Source organism: Ipomoea nil, unplaced genomic scaffold (assembly GCF_001879475.1).
Source record: "Ipomoea nil cultivar Tokyo-kokei standard unplaced genomic scaffold, Asagao_1.1 scaffold0805, whole genome shotgun sequence".
Classification (NCBI taxonomy): Eukaryota; Viridiplantae; Streptophyta; class Magnoliopsida; order Solanales; family Convolvulaceae; genus Ipomoea; species Ipomoea nil.
In genome coordinates this window covers 2,100,216-2,122,247 of record NW_017617233.1, presented here as the reverse complement: position 1 = coordinate 2,122,247, position 22,032 = coordinate 2,100,216, and the positions used below count along the sequence as shown (strand labels likewise).

Sequence of the window (22,032 nt, the reverse complement as noted above, 5' to 3'; positions counted from 1 at the left end):
AGGTTCCACCGAGTCTTGAACTCGGGTTACTGGATTCAGAGTCCAATGTCCTGACCACTAGACCATGAAACCGTTGCTTGACACGACACATCTTGACTCATCTATATACTAATACTCTGTATTTGTTTTCCCTAATAAAATAAAATTCTAAAGTTTTAACCGTATAGAGTCTTAGTATGGTAGCAAAAAGGTTCCACCGAGATTTGAACTCGGGTTACTGGATTCAGAGTCCAATGTCCTGACCACTAGACCATGGAACCATTTGTTCTCTTTTGTTCAATTAATAAACTTGACCATGAAATATTTCTTTTCATTTTTTGGAAAGCACATTGTATAGTAAATTAATACCATTATTTCATTAATATAACCATTATATTAAACTTTTATATGCTTATTTATTACTTCAATCATCATTTTTTTTACATACCTACCACAATTAACATCGTATCTGATGGATGGGGTACTACTACTAAGGCAAGCTGGTAGGTCACGTACTGGTCAGTCGAACACTGTTTCCAGATTATAGCGCAATGTGAACAACTTGAGGAGTTTAGCAGACGATATACATAGGGAGGGGCCCATGACCCGCGGACCTACTATATTATTCTCTATACTCATTATTTTAACGATAGTGTTGGTCCGTGGTCGACTTACTCGACTACATATTAGTCATGGTTGGTTTTAGGGTTTTTGAACCCAAGGAAGTCCAACACAACCGTAGTTGGTGGACCGATCAAATAAAGCTATGAACTCAAAGAAATTAGACACCATGATTTTGACGTGGAAATCGAAAGGTGAAAACCACGGACCTTTTTGGGTGGTGCCAAGCCTAAATACTTCACTATTTTTCTGGGTATTGTATATGTATTATGGCTATTTTGTACATGTATTTCGGTAATGTGTATAATTTGTACATGGAAACAGAGTCTTCTTCTTGATCTTCTTATTGGGAGAGTGAAAGAGTGTGGATGATGAGACCTTCTTGTTGAGGAAGAGTGGTGGAGTCTCCTCTTGCATGTGGAAAAATGGAGTCTTCGTTGGAGAATGGTGTAGGAAGAGTCTTCTTGTTTGCAAGAGTGGAGAGTGGTTGTGGAAGAGTGATATGCCTTCTTAGGGCTGGGCACGGGTCGAGTTCGGGTTTAACCCGTGCCAATAGTGGTCACCCGAAATATTTCGGGCCTCTTATATTAAAATCCGAAAACCGAACCGAATATCTTCGGGTATTTTCGGGTTCGGGTGTTTCGGGTAGGGTTTAGAGCGGGTCGGGTCTGACAAACCCGAAATTGTAGCATTGTTCCAAAAAACTTCGAAAATTTTGAAATTCAAATTTTCATGAAGAAATTTCTAGAAGCAAACCAAAATTTTTAAAACCAATCTATTAAAATAAAATATAAATTTTCAAACTTGAATCTTCAGCAAGAAATTTCTAGAAGCAAACCAAAAATTTTAAAACCAATCTAATAAAATAAAATATGTAAAACAATAAAAACAATAAATACACTATTCTACATGACAACCCAAAGGGCAAAAAACCTTAGCTAGTTAATTTCAAATTTACAATCACCAAAAAAAGACAAAACTAAACAAAGCATAAAAAATAAGATTTGAAGGAAAAGCTGAGTGTTCTGTATTGGATATAGTTTGCTCCCCTAAGCAAATATTGATCCACTGATCTGCTAGTAGACTTCTACTCTCATTTGTCTGCTCATTTGAACCCCTACAACAAACAACAATAAAGATAGTTTATTGTGAAAGTTCATATATGAATTCCAAAATGCTAATTATGCTATGATACTTGATAGTTGATACAAATTAAACACACAAATTGAAAGTTTAAATATAATGCATGGAGGTTACTTCATTATTGTTATAGCAGCAGTTTGCCAGTTAGTAAAAACACATTACTCTAAAGTTCTAAGGAGAAACTAATAAAAATATCCTAGCATACATAAAATTGATAAAAAGAAAAAAAAAATCATTACTGAAAAAGAAACTCAAAAACTCAAAAGGCATATAATAAAAACTCATAAAAGTCAGTAAATTAAAAAAAGTTATAAATTCAAAAGTTATAAGTTAAGTCAGGCTTTAAAAATTAAGTCAGTGGAGGCGTTATTAGCTCTTTGTGTTTCAGTAGGTTGAGAAAGTATATGAACAGATACTACATTGTAATAGAGCTAGTAGCATTCAAAAAAAAAAAAAAAAAAAAAAAAAAGGCTTTAACACTTAAAAGTATAAATTCAATTCAGTAATGCTATAATGGAGCATGGATAAAGGACACTTACTTTTGTAGGCTAATCTAAAACTAATGCAAATCTGGACTATGGACATCTCAATAGTCTCAAGAAGAGTCACAACTTGTTGATTGGAACTCTGGAAGTGAAACAGAGAGTTAAAATTAATACTGCACAAATCTTGAGTTTTATAGCATTGCTTTTGAGACTAACAGAATATACAAAAAATGGGCATAATTGCATAATTATAGAATTATAAACTTATAGTTACAAGCAAAATTGTAATTTATGTATTTATGAACACAAATTTTTTTAAGTACATTTTTTTTTATTCACATGTTATATGGATAGACCTGATCCAAACAGAGAGTCTCTGTGCTCATATACCCAAATGAGATCCAATAGCAGCTCAACAAGTTGGATTCCAATGTTATGCCAATAAAAGGAAATCATGGTAAATTAAAGAAAGATATGCAAATATGGTAATTTGGTAAGGTGAATCATGTTTAAGTACAAACAATTGATGATGTAGGGCTGTAATTTAAGTAAGATATTGGGATATCCTTTCCTAATACAGTTTTAGGGTGAATCATGTTTAAGTAAAAAGTTAGAAGAACATTAAAAACACTATAATACAGTTTTTTTATTGAAAAAAAATTATATGACCAACTACAAATTTTGAAAATAAATCTTAGTTAAATTAATACAAAAGGAAAAATTTTCAAAAACTTTGGGAAGTCTTAAAATTTTCATTCACTGAGAAACAAATGAAAAAACAAACTAAAGTAAAAATAAGTACCTTTTTCTCCTAGTATATTTTCATGGCCAGAGGCCCAGAGACGGTAAAGCACTAAAGCCTCAATGGAGATCTCCATGGATCTGTAGAGAGCCAGATGCTAAGAGGTCTGAGGGGACTTACCGAGAGTGATTGAGCGAAGGCGAGACTCGAAAGTGAGAGAATCAGAGCCTGAGAAAATTTTCCAAACATGGTTAAAACATATATTTTTCTAGAAAAAAAAATGAAAAAAAAAAACTATTAAACTACCTGTTAGAGTGTTAACGGCCTTGGCCTTTGCGTCGGAGAGTAGCGGACCGCCGGTCACCGGAGAAGTGGAGGAGTCTAAGCCTATCTCCACAGAGGAGTACGATTTGCAGTCCAAGGGAGAGGGAGAGGCAGAGGCCAGAGAGGGTGTGAAAGGTGAGGGATGAGATACTGAGATGAGTGAGATTTGAGAGACAGAAAGAATAGAGAAGAGAGGCCTGGAAGTCTCAAGAGAGAAAGGGGCGGAGAATGAAGATGGATGGGAAGTAGCGAGAGAGAGAGGAGGCGGATGAGAGATCAGTATGTATTCTGTAACCCTAAGCCCTTACTATCATTTATATAATACCCATGTATTACGGGTTTTGGGTCGAATCCGAAATGAATATTACAAATCCGAAATCCGAACCGAGCAACAACATATCAGCTAAGTTTTACTCGGGTTGGACCCGATCCGGGTCGAATCCGACCCGGAATGTGCTTTTTCGGGTCGAACCCGTGAAATTTCAGGTTTGACCCGGAATGTGCCCAGCCCTATGCCTTCTTATGGGAGAAAGAATAGCGTGGTGGGGGAAGAGTCATGTGAGTAGAGTCTACTCCAGGTAGATGTCCCCCACTTTATGCTTCTTGAATGTTCTTTTATAGTAGTAGGATGACATTATAGCCGTTAGGCCATTAGTAGGGAATTTATGGGTGGGTTTAATTGGGTAGTAAATAGGAGTTTATATAGGGGGTTATAGATAATAATAATAATAATAATAATAATAATAATAATAATAATAATAATTAGGTAATTAATTAGTGGTAATGAGTGGGGTAATAATTAGGATATTTTGACCGGATTTGTGTAATCCAATTGGGGCTAAGCGGTTTAACTGGGTCCAAATATCGGGTATCCATCCGTCTTAAAATCAAGAACATCATTGTTACATGTTTTCCTACTATGACTTTCAACGTTATGATTACACCTTCCACGTCTACTTACATATCTACTTGTATCATTGTTTTTATTTATACTTATTTTAACCGATATTATTTGTGACACGTGACTCTAGTTCTACCCTTGAGCCCACACCATTTCTGAGTGGCTACTCTATGCCAAATCAAGATACATCTAGAGCTATATGCTTAACCGAATAACCGCACCTTCACTCTATTCATCTTGACTTCTAACCCTTCTAATTTCAAGAATCAATTGAGTTTCTTTACTGAATAGTAAATTCCCCTAGGGAGGGGTAGGATAGCAATTTTGCTTTTTTAAAAGGAAAATGAAAGCCCCATGGCCCCACCGATGTTTACTTGTTGAGGGTTCGGGTTTAAGACGAGCGCCGCAATCGTAGCGTCAAATCGACCGCCGACGGAGCGACCATGACTGACCAGAGTAACAACCCCATTGACGCCGAAGATTCCGACGAGGTCAACCCCTTCACAATGCTCCTTCCAGGAGAAGAAGTCAACAACGAATCAGCTCCTCTTCAACATCAACGCTACAATCTGCAATCAATCGACTCCGCCATATCCATCAGGCAGCTCCCTTCTCAAGGCCTTTCCTTCCAGCTCTGGCCCGCCGCCGCCACTCTCGTTAACCTCCTCGACGGCCGCTATGACCTTCACCCTAGCCTCTCCGCCTTGCTTGCGGCTGGAAAGCCCCTCCGTGTACTAGAGCTCGGTTCCGGCACTGGCGTGGTGGGAATAGCCGCGGCGGCGACGCTCGGAGCTAGCGTCACCGTCACGGACCTCCCTCACGTCCTCGCCAACATTCAATTCAACATTGACCTAAACTCCGGAGTCCTGGAAAACCACGGCGGCGCCGTTGACGTGGCGGCGCTTTCCTGGGGGGAAATGGAGGATATGGAAGCTATTGGGAGAGAGTATGATCTGCTGCTGGGATCTGATGTAGTGTATTACGATCATCTCTATGATCCTCTGCTCAAAACTCTGAGATTCTTCCTGTTAGAAGGCGAAAGGAAGACGGCGTTCGTTATGGCTCATCTGAAGAGATGGAAGAAGGAATCGGCGTTCTTCAAGAAGGCTAAAAAGGTGTTTGATGTTGAGATCATACATAGCGATCCTCCATTGGATGGATCTCGTATTGGCGTCGCCGTTTACCTGTTCGTCGCAAAGTCCATTGACAAACGATCATCGTAGCTAAGAGCAACCAATAGGGGATCTTTGATGCATTTGGTACAGTAAAAAACTAATGTGTTTGTTTTCACCTAATATGAAGGTTGATTTTTTGGTTGAATTTTGATTTTTACTGCCGCCAGCTGGCAGTTAATCTGAAATGGTTGTCTTTGTGATTTTTATTTTCTAAAGAAACCGCCAATCTTTTTTTTTTTTAATGTGTTAAAATATTTTTAAATTTAATTTTGTTTTAGAATATTTAAAAATTTATACAATATAAATATAGTATATAATTTGATACCATATTATTTGTTTAATTAAAACTTCAACTATTGAGATTGTCCTAAATTCTAACAATCTTTTTGATTAACGAGAAAGTGAGAAAGTACGTTTTGAGTGAAGCCGTAGCCAATGATGATCTTAAAACTGAAAAACGAAAAAAGGACTCCTCTTAAGAAATTATATACATGTTCTGCCGCAATGCAATGCTGCAACTATCTGTTGTCCCTTTGAAAGTCAGTTGGCCAAAATTTTGCAGTGTGTGAAACTACTAATCATCAAATAACTGATATTACAACATGATCATCAACTTCTACAAAAGTGAAACTGTTTCATTGGCTTAATTTTCGGGCTTTAAGGAAATGAATACTTCTCACGAAGCCTTTCCCGACTTCACCAACAGATTTCAGTATATCAAGTGGATCTTCGCCCTCGGCCATGGAATCCCTTTCTCGTTTCTGGAGTAAGCACACACAAGGATTAGGATGGTAAACAGCGACGAGAAGTTAAAGTTTAATATATTGTATTCTGCATACCTTTGAACTAGCTTTTCCCCAAGTGAGACCGATGGCATCACCACCCAACGAGTCATACCATATCTTGAACGTGTCTGGAAATTCTCTCTGCAGAAAAGCAACCGTAACCAATTTGAAACAGAAAAGAAGCAAAGCAATGTCCAAGAGAAAATGTCGGGGCTAGGCTAGCTCATACCTCAATTTCACTAATAAAGCACCTCAGTGGATCAAAGTTCACCATCAGCTTAGATTTCAATTCCTCAGACCTCCTCCCTCTGAGGTCTGCGGGAACAATGAAAGGATGGAAAATCTTGGTTGGTTTGCCATGCAACACACACCGTCCTAAAATAAAACAACAATGGTATTATATTTCAGAAGTTTTATTAGGAGGGAAGAAGATACAGAGAAAAAGTTACTGAAAAAAACCTTGTTTGAGTTCAGATGGGAAAAGAAGATGGTGTGGATAGGGTAATTTGTCTCTGTGAAGGAGAACAACGGCATCATAATTGTTTAAAGGTGTGCGGAAAAGGCACTGCAAGTCGGAAAAGAACACTATAATGAGTGATTCAGTTGAGCAAGTATCAAATAATTTAAAGAGCAAGATGTGCAGATACTAAGCTCACCTTCCAGCCGTCAGAATCACATTCATCTTGGGAAATCAGTTTGGTCAGCAAATTTGCACTGCTAGTTGCATATGCTACTAATCTCTTAAGCTCCTTGTAAACAAAGCATGTGCATTAACTTCATATAGTAATACTCAATTAATAATAATATAATAATAATAATAATAATAATAATAATAATAATAATAATAATAATAATAATAATAATAAAAGATCACTTGGGCGGTGGGATCAGCTTCAGCCTTCAGGCTGAACTGATATATCTCTTAAAAGAAAGGGAGGTTATGGCTCTGAAAAGGGTTAAAAGATGACAGATTTTTCATAAAAATTGGAATTTTTAAAGTAATTTCTGTACTTAAAAAGCAGCTGAGCTTATATCCCTTATGACTTACGAGAAGGTAGCCACTGATTCTTTAAAAATAAAGATAGGGAATATTGACTTTATAGAGAAACTATACTTACTGTCATTGCTGGTGTTGATCTGGTCCAAGCTTCAGAGGCAAGGTCATATTTAGTAGCCAAAAACATTGCTGGACTTACATCATGCATCTTTGTTTCTGATTCTTCTCTGCTTTTTTTAAAAGCCACCTGTCAAGTACATTGATACACATAAACACACATAACACAGGCCATGCAGAACTGTTACCGCATAAAAAAGAGGGCAAAATGAGGGTCGGGATGGGAAGGAACAAATCAAAACAGAAAGTTCATGGAAGTTAATGTTAAGTTGGCACTTGCATTGATTTCCTTCATATCCTTGGTTGTAAAATCACTTCCTTCTTGCTTTTCCTCATTGGTAGAAACACCATGAAAATCAATGACCAGAGGAGAAAACATCCAGTCATATTCTGACAATAATCTCAAGAACCTGTTTCAGATAGAGCATTGAAATTAAAGCGACCAACTTGCAAGAAATACTTGACAGATGTAGCAAGTGCAATTGTGTGGGTGTGAGAGAGAGCACAGCAACTTGTACAATAAATGCCACCTAAACTATCGTAGTCTACCTTAGGAATCCAGTTATCCGAGAGCAAGGAGGATCAAATGGCAAAGGACTCAGAAAACAATGAGCTACCAACAACTCAATGGCCTCCTCTGCCAACAAGGTGGAAAAGAGATGTGCAGATACCCAGCGTTTTGCCAGACTACAAAATAAAGAGAAATCTTTCAAAAAAATAAATAAATAAAGAGAAATTATAAGCCTTGAAGCCAAGGAAAGGTGAGAGAGCAGGAATTCAGGAAGGGTGGAGTGAAATTCTCACCGAACAACTGGCCCATAAATTGGATAACAACCTCGTAAGCCATTGATCTTGCCTGCATGAATGTTACGTAGGAGGAGCTTTTTATCTGCAGAGAGTACCCACTTCGACTGACCAGAATTAACTACCAAGCAAAAAGAAATCCCATGAGTACATGATAGTATGTTTTTTCTTTAAGTAATATATACAACATATAACCATGACAAGCAAGAAGTACCATACTTTGCCCATTTACCAAACTCAGAGCTCTCTCATGCAAAATTTTAAGGCGGAATGCAAATCCAGACATTAGAACCTCCACATCATCCTCCGTTGCTGTACATGTCATCCCCCAATTGTTCTGAAGACTGTCATGAGAATGAAATTGGAGAAGTCAATTCCTAATTGATATAGCAGTCATTTCAAGGGAAAGCATCAACAAAGACCAACCTTTCCCCAATATTAAGAAGAAATGCAGATTTTGTCTTCTCTATAGCAACTTCATCCATTGGCCAATTTCCTGAGCCTTCCAGCTATTAACAATGCATTCAAAATAGTCTTGAAAAATACCATTTGGATAAAACAGGAAAAAGAAAGTACAGAGCAACTATCCATGCCTGGATTGCAACTTCAAGTGGCCGTAGACAGGTAGAAATAGGCTTCTGTAGTTTTGTGCCAATACCCTTTTCATATGCCAGAGGATGGGGTGCAGGGGGGAAGACTGAAGTCAGCCTGAAAGCTGTGACTAATGGTTAGTGCATTGGAAATTTAAGTTCCAACATGTATTTAGATGGCTTAACTCAATGGACATATACAGATATACACATGCACAAAAGAGATCTACAAAATATAAATGTTTTGGCACCATGAAGTATGTGAAAGGTATAGAAAAGAAGTACAAAAGTACCAAACAAGAATACACATACACAAAGAAAGCAACACTCTCTAAGATATCCACCCCTTACTCTACTGAGAAGGATAAGTGCAATAGGTAACTTTAGTTTGGTTTTTTAAACAAAGCTACAACTATGCTTTGTTGTATGCCTCATACACACACACACACACACTCAAAAGAAATATACATATGAACATATTCAATAAAATCAGTAACATAAAAGAACAAGGATCTAACTCTTACTTGCACTTGCCTGACCTTTTCATCTTTAGTTGGGGAAAGGGAGATGGAGGGCATAAAGAATGTAGTTAGGATGCCAGAGTAAAGAAAACAAACCTGGGTCAAGAGCTTGAACGCTTGACACCTTCAAAGGAATATCATTTAGTTGACGCAAACGCTTTGATAGCTCTTCAAATGCTCCCAAAAGAGTAGTTGAGAAAGATATAGGATCTAAAATTTGTAAGCTTGTTTCAATTTCTTAGCACTCTTCAAGATTAGAGATTAAAAAAAAAAAAAAAAAAAAAAAAAAAAAAAAAAAAAAAAAGCAGTTAATAGCCATACCTAAATCCTTCTGGAGAAGAGTGAAATCAAGTTGGCCAGCAATGGGAATGATATTCTCTTTGGTAATAGATAAATGGCGTGATAAAACATACTCAACTATATCTTTCATAATGAGATGCTTTTCCCACTCATTACACTCCCATACTGGATAATGCATGGCCCATGTTAATACTCTCTTAATTCTAATCATGAAAGACAAATAACCATTATTATGATCACCTTACCTGCAACTTCAGCAATTCTATTATCACGAAACTGCCGTAGTGTTGCCTTATCTCCCCAGAACTTCCGAAACTCTAGAGCCTATCATCACATATGACAAAAGAATATTATTTCCCCAAGTCAAAACAGTAAAGAAGTAATATCAGTAAGTACCTTATCTTTTTCCTCATGACTAGGGCCCATGATAACCTTCTTAAAGGCTGCCTCAGCAGAGCTGACTGAAATCCCAATAAGCAATGGTTCTCCATCCCATAATAACATCCCCTAAAAGTATTAACAATTACAAAAATACAATATATATATATATATATATGCAAAATCTGACATTATAGGTTAAGTACAACTGAGAAATACTACCTCCTCCAAATTGCATCCATACACAGTATTTTTCCAAATAACACGAACAACCTTAGATCTGTCTGTCAACCCTTGATTCAAGACAGAAAGAACCTTGTTCTCATAAGATCTCCAACATTCATCGTCCAAACAAAATCCCAATTTACGGAAGTCATGGTGTCCCTGCAGATTCAATCTAAAGAGTTGCCAAGAATCAATGAGTTGTTATATAGCAAAACTTAATAATTGATAACTATTTCATTTGGCAATTAGCTGTAAATAGTAGCATAATGATTATATATTGCCCCCTCCCCCCTCCCAAAAAAAAAACTTGCAGAACCCTAGGATCTATAATTAAGAAATCCCATCCTTCTCTAACAGGCAAGGAAAACTAGAAGAAAAAAAAAAAGGAAAATAATTCAGAGATTCAAGTCATGGCAGATTTTGGCAGTAAACTATTTAATTGAAGTATGCAAGACGTTACAAATATACAGACAAAAAATGAACAGAAACAAATTATTACTCCCTTAAAGCAATTTACCTTATGCAGTAGTCATATTTGGCAGGAAAATCAATCTTTGTCAAAAAAAGCTCATCAAATCCACCATCTCTACAATTTCCAATGCAAATAAGTGCCAATCGAGCCTCATTCCGAAGCTGAATGCAAAACAAACACAATCATCTAGTGAGTGGATACCCATAAAACAATCCATTTAGTGTCATAAATAGACACCTATTATAAGACAGAAATCACAACTTTTTGGAGGATCTTCACCGCTCAACTAAATGGTAATTCATTGTTAAACGAATTTGCATCAAAATAGTAATGCAATACGTGGCAATCAGTATTAGTATGTCTAATCCAATTCCCTCAGTTTCATTGTGATTATCACATCTTAACTTGCACCACATTACCATCAATTCAATTTGAGGGCGAGACAAGGACAAGGAAACAAGTGTGACATTCAGGATAGTTGGGGAAAGGGGTAAAATATGTCTATTAAGGAAATTGGCCAGTTAAACTGACATGGCCATAAAAAGAAATATGTACAGCTGTAGTGAAACTGATGGAGAATCACTTAATAGAATGCAAAAATAACGTGGAGATGGACCACCTCTTGGAAACCACTCTGTGACAGGCGGAATGCCAGATTGAGTTCTACAGATGAATTGCAAATAACCACAGGAAATTGTTGGAAGAATATTCTTCTGTCCTGAAATTCCATTAGAGATGAACGTCAACAAAAACAATGCCAAAAACATCTATGCAGGTGGTTATGAGAAGCAACAAGTTGCCGATCAAAGTCATAGGAAGCATAGAAAATGTAGCTTTTACATCTAGGTAGGCACTGTCAAGGACATGGGACTGGACTTATACAAAAAATCAGTGCTTCTGAGTAGCTTGAGATGTAACAAAAGCATCAAATTACAGAAAAAAAAATTATGAAATAAAACTAGCACATGACAGTAAAAACGCGTGCACACACAATAAATAGAATACACACAGTCAACAAAAAAAATTTGAGATCTTACCTTAATTGAATCACTGTTTTCACCTTCTACCTTAAATAAGAGTCCCTGGTCCCAAATTTTAGAATTTGCTGAAATCATAGTGTAAGGGCAATTAGTAAAGCAGAAATCATTGATTCCCCCACCCCAGGAAAATTATTAGCTTGCCCTAGCATTGTGTAGGTGAGTGGAATTTCAACAAGAGATGACTACTTTCACTTATCAGGAATTTCTATTAATCACTCCCCATCATTTAACAGAACTTAGGAAATAAGAAATCATGAATCATGAATCTGGTTTTCAAAAAAAAAAAAAAAAAAAAAAAAAAAATCATGAATATGGGGGAATCTATAGTCCCCATTTGAATGTAATAATAATAATAATGCAGGAACTCTTTATCATAATTGTTGCAAAACTGAAATAAGAATAAATTGGGGAAAAAAAAAGTATATACCAATAAATTCCAGTGTGACACGAAATATTTGCATTGCAGTCATTATGTTCTTTACACTGTTGCTACCAGTTCTTTTTGCAAGGAAGGCAATTATAACAGAAACTAGGAATCCATTTAAACAATCATGGACATATATTGAACTCCTCTGGTGAGCCCAAACCTACACCATCACAATCAGTATAAGATTCCTCGATAAGTAGCAAGTTCATAATTAAGACCAAATCATGCAAATATAGGTTTCCATACTTTAAGCAGTATCAGAGCTTCTTTCAATTCCTTCCATTCAGAAAAGGTGCTCTTAATGAATTCATCATTATACTCTATGAACAAATCTTCCAATATACTACTGTTGTATTTTGGTGTAGCCTGTATAACATCTCCTGATGACAAGACCAAAAAAAAAAGTATGACGATAGCCACACAACACAAGGCAACAACTGAAATGTCTACAGGTAAACTACATACAACCTTGATTCAGAGAACGAATATTGTTCCGCTCCAACCGCAGCTTTGATGGATTAAACAATGATGTTGCTGTGGGAATTATCCTTACAATGAATCCAGTCTTTTCAACCAGCTTTGCAGCTACAATAACAAAATATAATTCTCTTTTAGTTGATGAAATAAAGCCACATAGATCAGTGGCTAATTACAATAGCAAAATTATTTACAAATAATGAAGTAAAACCCATTAAATTAAACAATAGTCAAAGCATGGAATGAAAACCTGGACAGAAAACCAGTATAGGTTTCCGAGCCTCATTTTGAAAAGCAGACCACCTCAGACTATCAAATTGTGGCAAACCATCCAGATGCTTCTTGATTTTGCAAAGATAAAGGAATCTTTTGGCATGGTACCGGTGGTTCAAGTAGTCTTTCTCATGAAAGCACTCCTGCCAAAAGGGACGTATTGTATAATCAAAACGCTAAAAATAAGCAGCTACTAGATAAACTGATTTTTTTAATAATAAAAATATAAAAATGTCAGGAAACAAAATAAACAATCCAAATGTTCCACCCATTCTAATTAGCCCATAGACAGAAAATTGCAGTACTGTTACTCCAGAAGTTAATGTAGCCCAATATACAATCAATTAAAGAGTTAGGAAGACATAATTTTTTGGGAGAAAAGGTCTCTGTGGAAGTTTCTACTGAGGCCCTAATCTCTTAGTGCATCAGTGGATAAATAACCTCTTGTAACTGAATGTCTAAACTCATTTTCCAGTAAAACTTATAGTTCTTGAAAACGGTAGTTCATCCAGAACATCAAATACGTTTTCTCATTCAATAAGTGAAAAGTTTGGCACTAGAGATGAACTCTATCTATGCTTTCTTCTTCTTCAGTGTGATGCTTTTGAGGGATTATTAAAGTTGCCACTTCATAAAAATTCATGCAAATTCAAGATTGCAAACCCACAAAATTTGCAAAATGAAGAGTCTTTTACAAACATATGCTCTCAGCCATATCATACCTTCGGCAAGCGAAGCAAAAGATCCACATTTATGTCTGGTTTGACAACGCATTGCATTGCATAACTACCACCAATTTCTATCGACAATGGCTTCTTAAACGTAAACTCAACTTTATCAGCATTAATATCTCTAATGAACCCCGGTGCTAAATCAGCAGTAACCTGCAAATATTTTTTTCCAGCAACTTAAATATCAAATAAACAACAAAATTATAAAATATAACAGTTTGCAAGCTGCCATAAACATGAATTTTGATTCTTCGAATCAGTTCGTGAGAAATTACCTTGTTCTCGGGGATTTTGTCGATGGCCTCTTTGATGGAGGAAACCACGTCGTTGATAATTTTGGTGTTTGCCGGAGAATAGTCGAGCTGGACCTCCTTCAACAGCTCGGAAATCCTCAGTGTCATTGAATCCATAGTATCGGAAGCCATTGTTTCTAGCTCGGAGCTTCTAGCTCTTAATTGGTTAACTGCCCGGAGTCTAGGGTTTACACTTGGGGTTTTTCTTAAACCCTGAATCTTTGATTTACCGGCTAAAACCTCTAATTAGGGACAGCTGGACAAGTAATGGAGCTTTTTATGTCTTGCTTGGGCCCATAGCCCAATTATACTTTACCATTATTTTAGCCCATTTTTCTATATAATTACTGGCCCAAAGCCTCCTATTTGGGCTTTCACAAATCTTACCAGCTCAAGGTGACAAATTATTTTGTGGGTCTGAGTCCACCTTGCAAGGTGGACCGGGTCCAAAAATTTACAATTTATATATTGAATGTTCACAATTTATCTATTGATCTTGGTGTTGCTTCTCGTCGGAGAAGGCGACCTTGGTCTCTTCTCCGTGACCGTCGATCGTTCGACGGTAGCCGATAACTTTTTTTGTCGAAAATTTCGTCTGAGGGTGGCCAGAACTCTAATACTTGTAATATCAATTCATTAATCTATTTTTGGACTTTATTGCATCAAAATAAATTATTGATGTGTGTAATTACACCTTTAAATGGTTTATGAAGCTAATTGACTTTCCAGCTAAAGTTTGAGAGTCTATTTCACTATTTTTCTTTTTTTTTTTGGAATAAGGTTCAAATCGGTCAATGAACGTAACCTGAAAATGCAATTAGGCAACTAAACACTCAAAAAATGTGCAATTAGATCACTGAACACTCACCAAGACTATGTGGTCTAATGGTACCCGGGTTGGACTTCCATTTGGAATGTTTTGAGTTTGAGACTCAGTGGAGACGAAAAAAAAAAAAAAAAAAGTATATGAACAGATACTACAATGTAATGGCCCAGTAACATTCAAAAAAAAAAAAAGAAAGAAAGTATATGTACCCAACAAAAATAATGAACAAATACTACAATGTAACATCAATTTTAGCTAGTTACATGATTTACATGATAGCTGAGTTGACATTTTTAATCATTTGTAATAAATTTTAATAATAAATTAAAAAATGAAAAAAATAATAAAAAAAGGACGTCGTTTTTTTTTTAAATTATTATTAAAATTTATTAAATATTATTTAAAATTTATTTGAAAATTATTTAAAATGTCAACTTAGCTGCCACGTAAGCAGGTAACCTGCTAAAATTGTTGGTAACTTGTTATCAGGTAAAATTGCATACATTTAGAGTGTTCAGTGGCTTAATTGTAATTTTTTTTTATTCAATGACCTAATTGTATTTTCAGATTACGTTCAGTGATCAATTTGAACCTTATTCCATTTTTTTTTAATGCAATGATGAAAGTTGTGTTCTTAATTATAGTCATTAACATTTTTAATCTCGCTGTTCTTGATTCTTTAACGTACGTGTGACGTGTCATAGGAAATCGAAATTGAAACCAAACAAATCCTACACATATAACAAGAACAGACCAAACATGTATACAACCTAGCTGGGAGTTGTCCATACGATAAGATTTTCGCGATTATTCCTGCATTAAATTATTAATTAAACATTTCTGCTAAATGCCTGCTGTCGGCTGAGACTACATATTTTAAATACAAAAAGGTTAGACATCATACCGATGATACTACGCCAATTTATGTTTTAAATTATTTTCTAATGGCGAAAGAAATTCACAATCTAATTTTAAAATGTGTACTACATAAATTTTGTTTTTGCAAAGGAAAAATGGCACTTTTTACCCCTGAGTTATATACTTATAGCATTTTTTCCCCCTCAATTATTTAGGTAAGCACATTAGCCCCCTCAATTATTCTAAAAGTGGTGCTTTTTCCCCCCTGATATATTAAATTGACATTTATACCCTTAAAGTAAACATTTTATTTATTTTACTACTCCAACAAATTATTGCGTATACGTAGGGATGACCACGGTTCGATTTGAATTGAACCGGATACTAAAGCAATCGAATTAATAGTTTACGGTTATAATTCAGATCTAGAACCCAATATTTAAATGTCAATTTATTAAAATTATGTATCAAAAAATTGAATCTTGAACCGTGAACCGGCGGTTCCGGATCTGATTCGCGATTTTGAACCGTCTTTATTTTAAAATTTTATTTTTTATTTTAAAATAGTCTAAATTCAACAATAAATGTATTTTATTTTTTTTCGGAACATGAACCGTCCGTTCCGGTTCACGATTTTAATAAACTCTAAATATCGAATTTCGATTCTAAATTGTAATTGGAATATTTCGGTTTGGTTGCTATAGTGTTTGTTTAGTTTAAACCAAATTATGGTCATAATTTGTTGGAGAAAAAAATAAATTAAATATTTAGTTTAAGGGTAAATATGTCCATTTAACATTTCAGGGGGAAAAACAGCCACTTCAATAACTTAGGGGGAAAAAATGCTATAGGTATATAACTCAGGGGGAAAAAGTGTCATTTTCCCTTTTGCAAATGATCGACTGAAAAGGTATTATTCAGAATTAAAATGCTTAAGGGTCTGTTTGGAAATTCGGAAAATGACTTCTGGAAAATGAGTCATTTTCCAGAAGTCATTTTCCTTTCCTGTGTTTGCCTGCACAATGAGAAACTGTCTTTTGGTGTTTGGTTCATTTTCCAGAAAATGAACAGAATGACATACTTAAACATTTTAATTATTATATACCAAATATGATAATTTGAAATCACAATTACATGTTAGAAACAACATAAATGCATAAATAATCAAGTCTTGAAAATTAAAGTCTACAAATTAAGCAAAGCATTTTATTATATAATCAGTACAAAAAAAAAAAAAAAAAAATTGCAGCAACAAGTTTAGACATAAAAAATCAAAACGAAAAAAAAAATTGCATCTGGTTTCCGATGCGAAAAACCAGTGAAGAAGGCATAACATCTGGAAAAAAAAAATTAAAAGGGGAAGTCATTTTTTGGGAGAAGAAGGCTTGAGCGCGTGTTGATTGGAAGATGGAAAATGACTTCCGCCAAAAAAAAAAAAATGAAAGTCATTTTCCGGATTTTAGCCCTCATTTTCATTGACTAGCTAGCATTTTTCTTTGACCATTTCATTTCCAGCCTTCCCAAACACCAAAAACTCGAAAAATGATTTCCAGAAGTCATTTTCCGGGTTTCCAAACAGACTCTAAACTCAAAATTATTACAAATAAATATGGTTTAGATATATTTTCTTTTAAACCAATAAAACAAAGAAAAGTCAAGATGAAGCTCAAAGATATGGGTGACTACGGTTCGGTTCGAACTGAACCGTGCACTGTTGAATCGGAACTGGAATCGGAATCAAACCGTTCGTACGGTTCCGGTTCCTAATCGGAACCAATATGGTTCCGGTTATGGTTCGAGATGAAAAGGAACCGGAACCGTCAAACCTGAAAAAATTAAAAATTATTGTGTTTTTTTAATTTTTAAAAAAAAATAAATCCAAACCAAGTGGCTTGTGGTCCACTGGTATCGGATTGCTCCCTTATGTGGGAGGTCTAGGTTTTGAGCCTTGTTGTAGGCGTAGTTTGTATGGGTATCCCCTTCCTTTGTAATAAAAAAAATAATAATAAATCCGGGATTCCGGTTCCGGTTTGTCCATTTGCGGAACTGGAACCCCTACTCAAAGATCATTTGTGAATAACTCATTAATTTTTTTGTTTGACCATGGATGTCTTCCGTTAATCCACTAGTAATTATACACTGAAGTTAATGTAAAATTATATCATGGACCAGGGTCTACCTTGCATTGTAGACTTTGGTCCAAAAATAACATTTAAATTCTGTATTTATAGTTGACACATTCTGTACCTGCAGTTGATAGTTTATGTACCTGTAACTATCATATTATGTGTCAGCAATTATCAATTCAGATTTTGCACCTATAGTTGACACATTATGGTTGATAGTTTTTGTAGTCAATCAAGTTATTTAAGAATGTGTTAACGGAAGGTACAGATTTTTTGTATCAGGGTTCACAATGTAATATGAATCATGGTCCATGATATAACAATTGGAGGTTAATAATTGTTCCCAAAAGGTTGAATCCCCAACCCCAAAGGCCCCCAGACACCGCCCTGACAGAGCATCTGTGATGATGTAAATCATGGTAACTCAGCTGAACACAGTTACACAGAGACTAAACATTTGTTTAGTGCACACAATGAGCTCCCCTCACTTTGAGAGGTTTCTCCCACGCACACTGCCACTTGAACTCGATCCTAAGTCATTGTTCATAAACTTCATCTGTGTGACCAACTGAGCTGCTCATTCGGACTACTGAAGCTAATCATATTTGTATTATTGAATAAAACCTTATCATGAATTTTAAGGTAATTACATTCCAATAGTTTAAACATAAGTGTCACATCATCTCCCCTATCCCATAAGTAAATTAAAGTACTGAACAACATGGGAATTGGTTTCCTGAGAATTTCCGGGAATACAAGTGGTCGCAGGAAACATAGTAAGAATCGACGAATTGAAGGCGATGGAAAAGTTGGGGAATCCATCCAACATTCCTTTGGGCACAAGGCTATCCCCCCTCAAAGGAGACAATAAGAGGTTACAGTTTATTCTTTAGAGGTAAGATGATGTTGACCATATCTTCTTCACTTTCCATTACTACATATATACTGCTCTTATTATTAAAGCCACTCCAATTCTGTTCTTCTAGACTCCCCTTTTCCTCCTCTTGGGTTTATACATACATCTACTCTCCATATAGCTTATATAGCTTTCTTTTCCTTTACTCAATGTTCCCCTCCCCCAAGAAAATGAGGGGTGTCTTACTATCCACCCAAGTTTAAATGAGTCTAGCTATTTGTGAACTATTCAATTTCAACAATAACAATTGGATAAATGTTTGAATTCGATCAATTCATTCCATTGTGTCAAATTCGAGTTCAAATAGTTCGAGTAATAAATTAAATCGAATTCAAGATACTCAACAAAATTAGAATTTGGTCAAGTTTAAACTTCAATTTTTTAAATCGAGTCCAACTTTAAACCTTTGACTATTCAGACTCACCTTGACTAGATTACACCTATATAATCACTTCTCGATTTATGCACTGGGTGAACTCTATCTTATGCCCTAATCGACAAAGAACCATAAGGAGATAAACCGACCTAGGTTGTCCATAGTTGATGGCCTTAAACAAAGAAAGCCAATAGGCGGCTTCCGGTTGAGAGTTGAACTTGTAATCTTGTGATAAATAAGTCAATAGTCTGATCAATTTGGATGAAATTGCCTCTAACTAAATTATCTATTTTTCTAAGAAATGAAAAATTAGGAAAAAAAAACTAAAGAATTGAAGTAAACATTCTATTGGTTGCATTGATCGGCTAGAAGGGAAAGAAAAAGAAAAAGAAAAAAAAAAAAAAAAAAAAAAAAAGGGATCACGCTCGAAAAGTAATGATCAATCAATACAAGATTAGAATATATAACGAGTAAAATGAGAATACATGTAGTACAACTTCCTATCTTAGCTTGAATCCTTTATATACTGTTCATACTGCATTCTCCTTTAACGTTACATGGTAAAAGCATCACTAGACCAATCTCCAACTCACTCCTACAGACAATCAAGAGAAAGCTACTATCTAGAGAGAGAGAGAGTTCAAAAAGAAGAGGTATATAGAAGAGAGTGAGATTCATTATATTCCAGTTGTATCTTGTCGCTTTCGAGGAATGCGTTTTTAAATAACCTCTATTTAAACACTATTCTAAACCTTTAAACATTATTGTTCGCACACTCTTAATTAATTGCCTTACATGCATGCATCATGTGTCATGGCCTTTACTAATAAAATTTTAAATTTATGTACCGAAAGGTCACGAGTTTAATTTTTACAAATATCCTCTCGATCGAACATATTATACATAATTTTTTTAGTGCAATTTACGTACCTATCATGTATAATTTATAGATTATTACATAAGAATAAAATCTATTCAATGCACACACTTCTGAATAGTAGATATAGGTTTCACTCGTCAGGAAAAAAAATTATTTACAAAGTTATAACATAACAACACCTTTTTTTAAAAAAACATAATGTATCAAAATGTCTACTTCATTCAACTAATTAAAATTTTAAAAGTAAACCATTTTAAAACATGTATTTTATACAAACATATATATGTTTAACAATTATAGCCCCAAAATTAAGAAAAGTGAATTATTTTTAAGATTATAGGCATAATTGGACATAATTGTCACCAAACTTAAAACATTTCATACTAAATTACTAAAATTTAAAGATTTAGATATAATGGTGATTGGAAAACTCTTTATATACATGTTATTTTTGGATAACGGAAAAAATTCATAGCTACTATCGAAAAGTGTAGATTAAATAAATATCGCTTTTGCATAATAGTCTGTAAATTATACATAAAAAATAAATTGTACTAAAAAAATTGATGAATAAAGCAAATTCAATCGAAAGAACATTGATAAAAATTAAATTCATGAATTTTAAATTAAAAAAAAAAAAACCATAAGTCATCAACTCCACCACCCATTTCCAAACCAAATCAATTAGTTGAATGATGACAAAATGGTAAAATAATGGTACCAAAATCTACGTTGTTCGATTTAGATGCATGCATGGGTGCATGGATGCATGCAAATGGCGTGGCACAAGAATTCATGACTAATGATTAGTCTTTTTGGGTGGGGGGGTTAGTGTTAATGCTCATGCAAAGTAGATATGCAATATTTGGAAAACTGGTCCAACTTCAAAAGTAAGTAGAGTTCGCGCTGGGGAGGGCCCCACCAAATCCAACCAGCCACGTAGCATCATCATTCAAAATGATTTTATTGGTATGTATGACCATCACGACCTTGCAAGCGTGATTGCAAGAGTATGTGTATCTTTTTGATGAATTATTATGATTATTATAAGACTCAATTGATTAATTAGTTTTTTATAACTTTAAAATATTAACATTTAAAAAAGCTATTTAAAATAATTTTTGAGAAAAATAAATTATATCAGATAATTATTAGTTAATTTACAAAACACATTTCTACAATCAGTTAATGTTATTAATTAGTTATACCATTTAATTAACTCAATCAGCTAAGCTAACAGTCATTTATTGAACATGGCCTATATGTCGAACTAAAGATGACACCAATCTCTAGATGATTTGATTCTCTCTTATTTGAATTTTTTTTCTTGGATTTGAATCTTTCAATCGAATCCATATATATACCAGAGGGGCAGAGGGAGTTGCTGTTCTTGTTCGATCGGTTTCGGCTTTAGGGCATGATGATGATGATGAGTGGTGGGGCCATTGTTGCTACCTCCATTGATGCTGTTTTTATTGTTTTTTGGCATTGTTTAGTCACTGTATGTATACATCTTTCTACCACTTGTCTGTAGTTTCAGTTTACTTTTTTTTTTTTTTTTTTTTTTCTTTACGTAAAATAATAATGTTTTAAAATGTGTGGGTACGAATTACTTTTGTTGTCTTTTGTGTGGTTGTAAGTAGTTTTCCATGTTTGAGTCAAAGAATGCTGTCTTAGACCACAAGGATCATAGGTTGCTTTGATGACTGACTGCAGAGTATCCCATTTTGATGATTCCAATCGCCTTTCAATTCCTTTCCCTCTTACACCCACAAAATCCAAGGATCTCACACTCCCACCAATAGGAGTAGCTAGGCACGGGTTGAGCTATTATTTTAAACTTTATATGTTTTATCAAAGAGAATTTATAGCTCATTAATAATTTAATTTAAATAAATTCTGCCAAACAGAGTTATATTACACGAGATAGTTCAATTGAGGGATTTCATAAATTGAAAATGAAATGATTTCCTTTTTTAAGTTTGCATTATAGCGTATGAATAAAATTCTTTATTTTCATTGGTACTATGAATTAGTTAATCTATCGCATATTAAAAGTAAAACATACTTAATAATCAAACATAGAAAAATTTAATCAGATAATACCATATCAAAAGGTGAATATAGAATGACAAATTTAAAAAGAGTACATGTATAATATTACTCTTTGAAAATCAACCAAACACATCACACTATATCAAATGGCTATCAAGAGTCAAGACTAATATTTTTAGTTTCCTCAAAAGAAAA

General features: G+C 34.9%; 2 protein-coding genes, 1 long non-coding RNA gene and 2 other non-coding genes across 5 annotated transcripts; 1 reads left to right on the top strand and 4 right to left on the bottom strand.

Annotated features, from left to right (window-relative positions):
- Nucleotides 1–72, bottom strand: TRNAQ-CUG. The gene has a single exon. It is a non-coding gene; the product is annotated as a tRNA-Gln (tRNA).
- Nucleotides 73–188: 116 nt separating this feature from the next.
- Nucleotides 189–260, bottom strand: TRNAQ-CUG. The gene has a single exon. It is a non-coding gene; the product is annotated as a tRNA-Gln (tRNA).
- Nucleotides 261–1,458: 1,198 nt separating this feature from the next.
- Nucleotides 1,459–3,836, bottom strand: LOC109177915. The gene is made up of 4 exons (XR_002053649.1): nt 3,277–3,836; nt 3,031–3,198; nt 2,283–2,370; nt 1,459–1,717 (listed from the first exon to the last, which is right to left on the bottom strand). It is a non-coding gene; the product is annotated as an uncharacterized LOC109177915 (long non-coding RNA).
- Nucleotides 3,837–4,440: 604 nt separating this feature from the next.
- LOC109177914 (protein N-lysine methyltransferase METTL21A-like) lies at nt 4,441–5,515 on the top strand. Its single transcript, XM_019327409.1, has one exon. It carries the CDS (start codon nt 4,639–4,641, stop codon nt 5,416–5,418), a length of 780 nt encoding a protein of 259 aa, XP_019182954.1. The 5' UTR covers nt 4,441–4,638; the 3' UTR covers nt 5,419–5,515.
- Nucleotides 5,516–5,829: 314 nt separating this feature from the next.
- LOC109177913 (nucleolar protein 6) lies at nt 5,830–14,041 on the bottom strand. The gene is made up of 26 exons (XM_019327408.1): nt 13,783–14,041; nt 13,499–13,660; nt 12,754–12,919; nt 12,495–12,611; nt 12,273–12,406; nt 12,027–12,186; nt 11,597–11,664; nt 11,179–11,277; nt 10,605–10,720; nt 10,085–10,259; nt 9,881–9,991; nt 9,730–9,808; nt 9,506–9,649; nt 9,281–9,394; nt 8,667–8,788; nt 8,500–8,582; nt 8,293–8,417; nt 8,074–8,194; nt 7,819–7,956; nt 7,550–7,679; nt 7,274–7,399; nt 6,812–6,904; nt 6,615–6,720; nt 6,385–6,530; nt 6,210–6,296; nt 5,830–6,131 (listed from the first exon to the last, which is right to left on the bottom strand). The coding sequence occupies exons 1-26, from the start codon at nt 13,930–13,932 to the stop codon at nt 6,006–6,008; spliced, it is 3,198 nt and encodes a 1,065-aa protein (XP_019182953.1). The 5' UTR covers nt 13,933–14,041; the 3' UTR covers nt 5,830–6,005.
- Nucleotides 14,042–22,032: the final 7,991 nt, after the last annotated feature.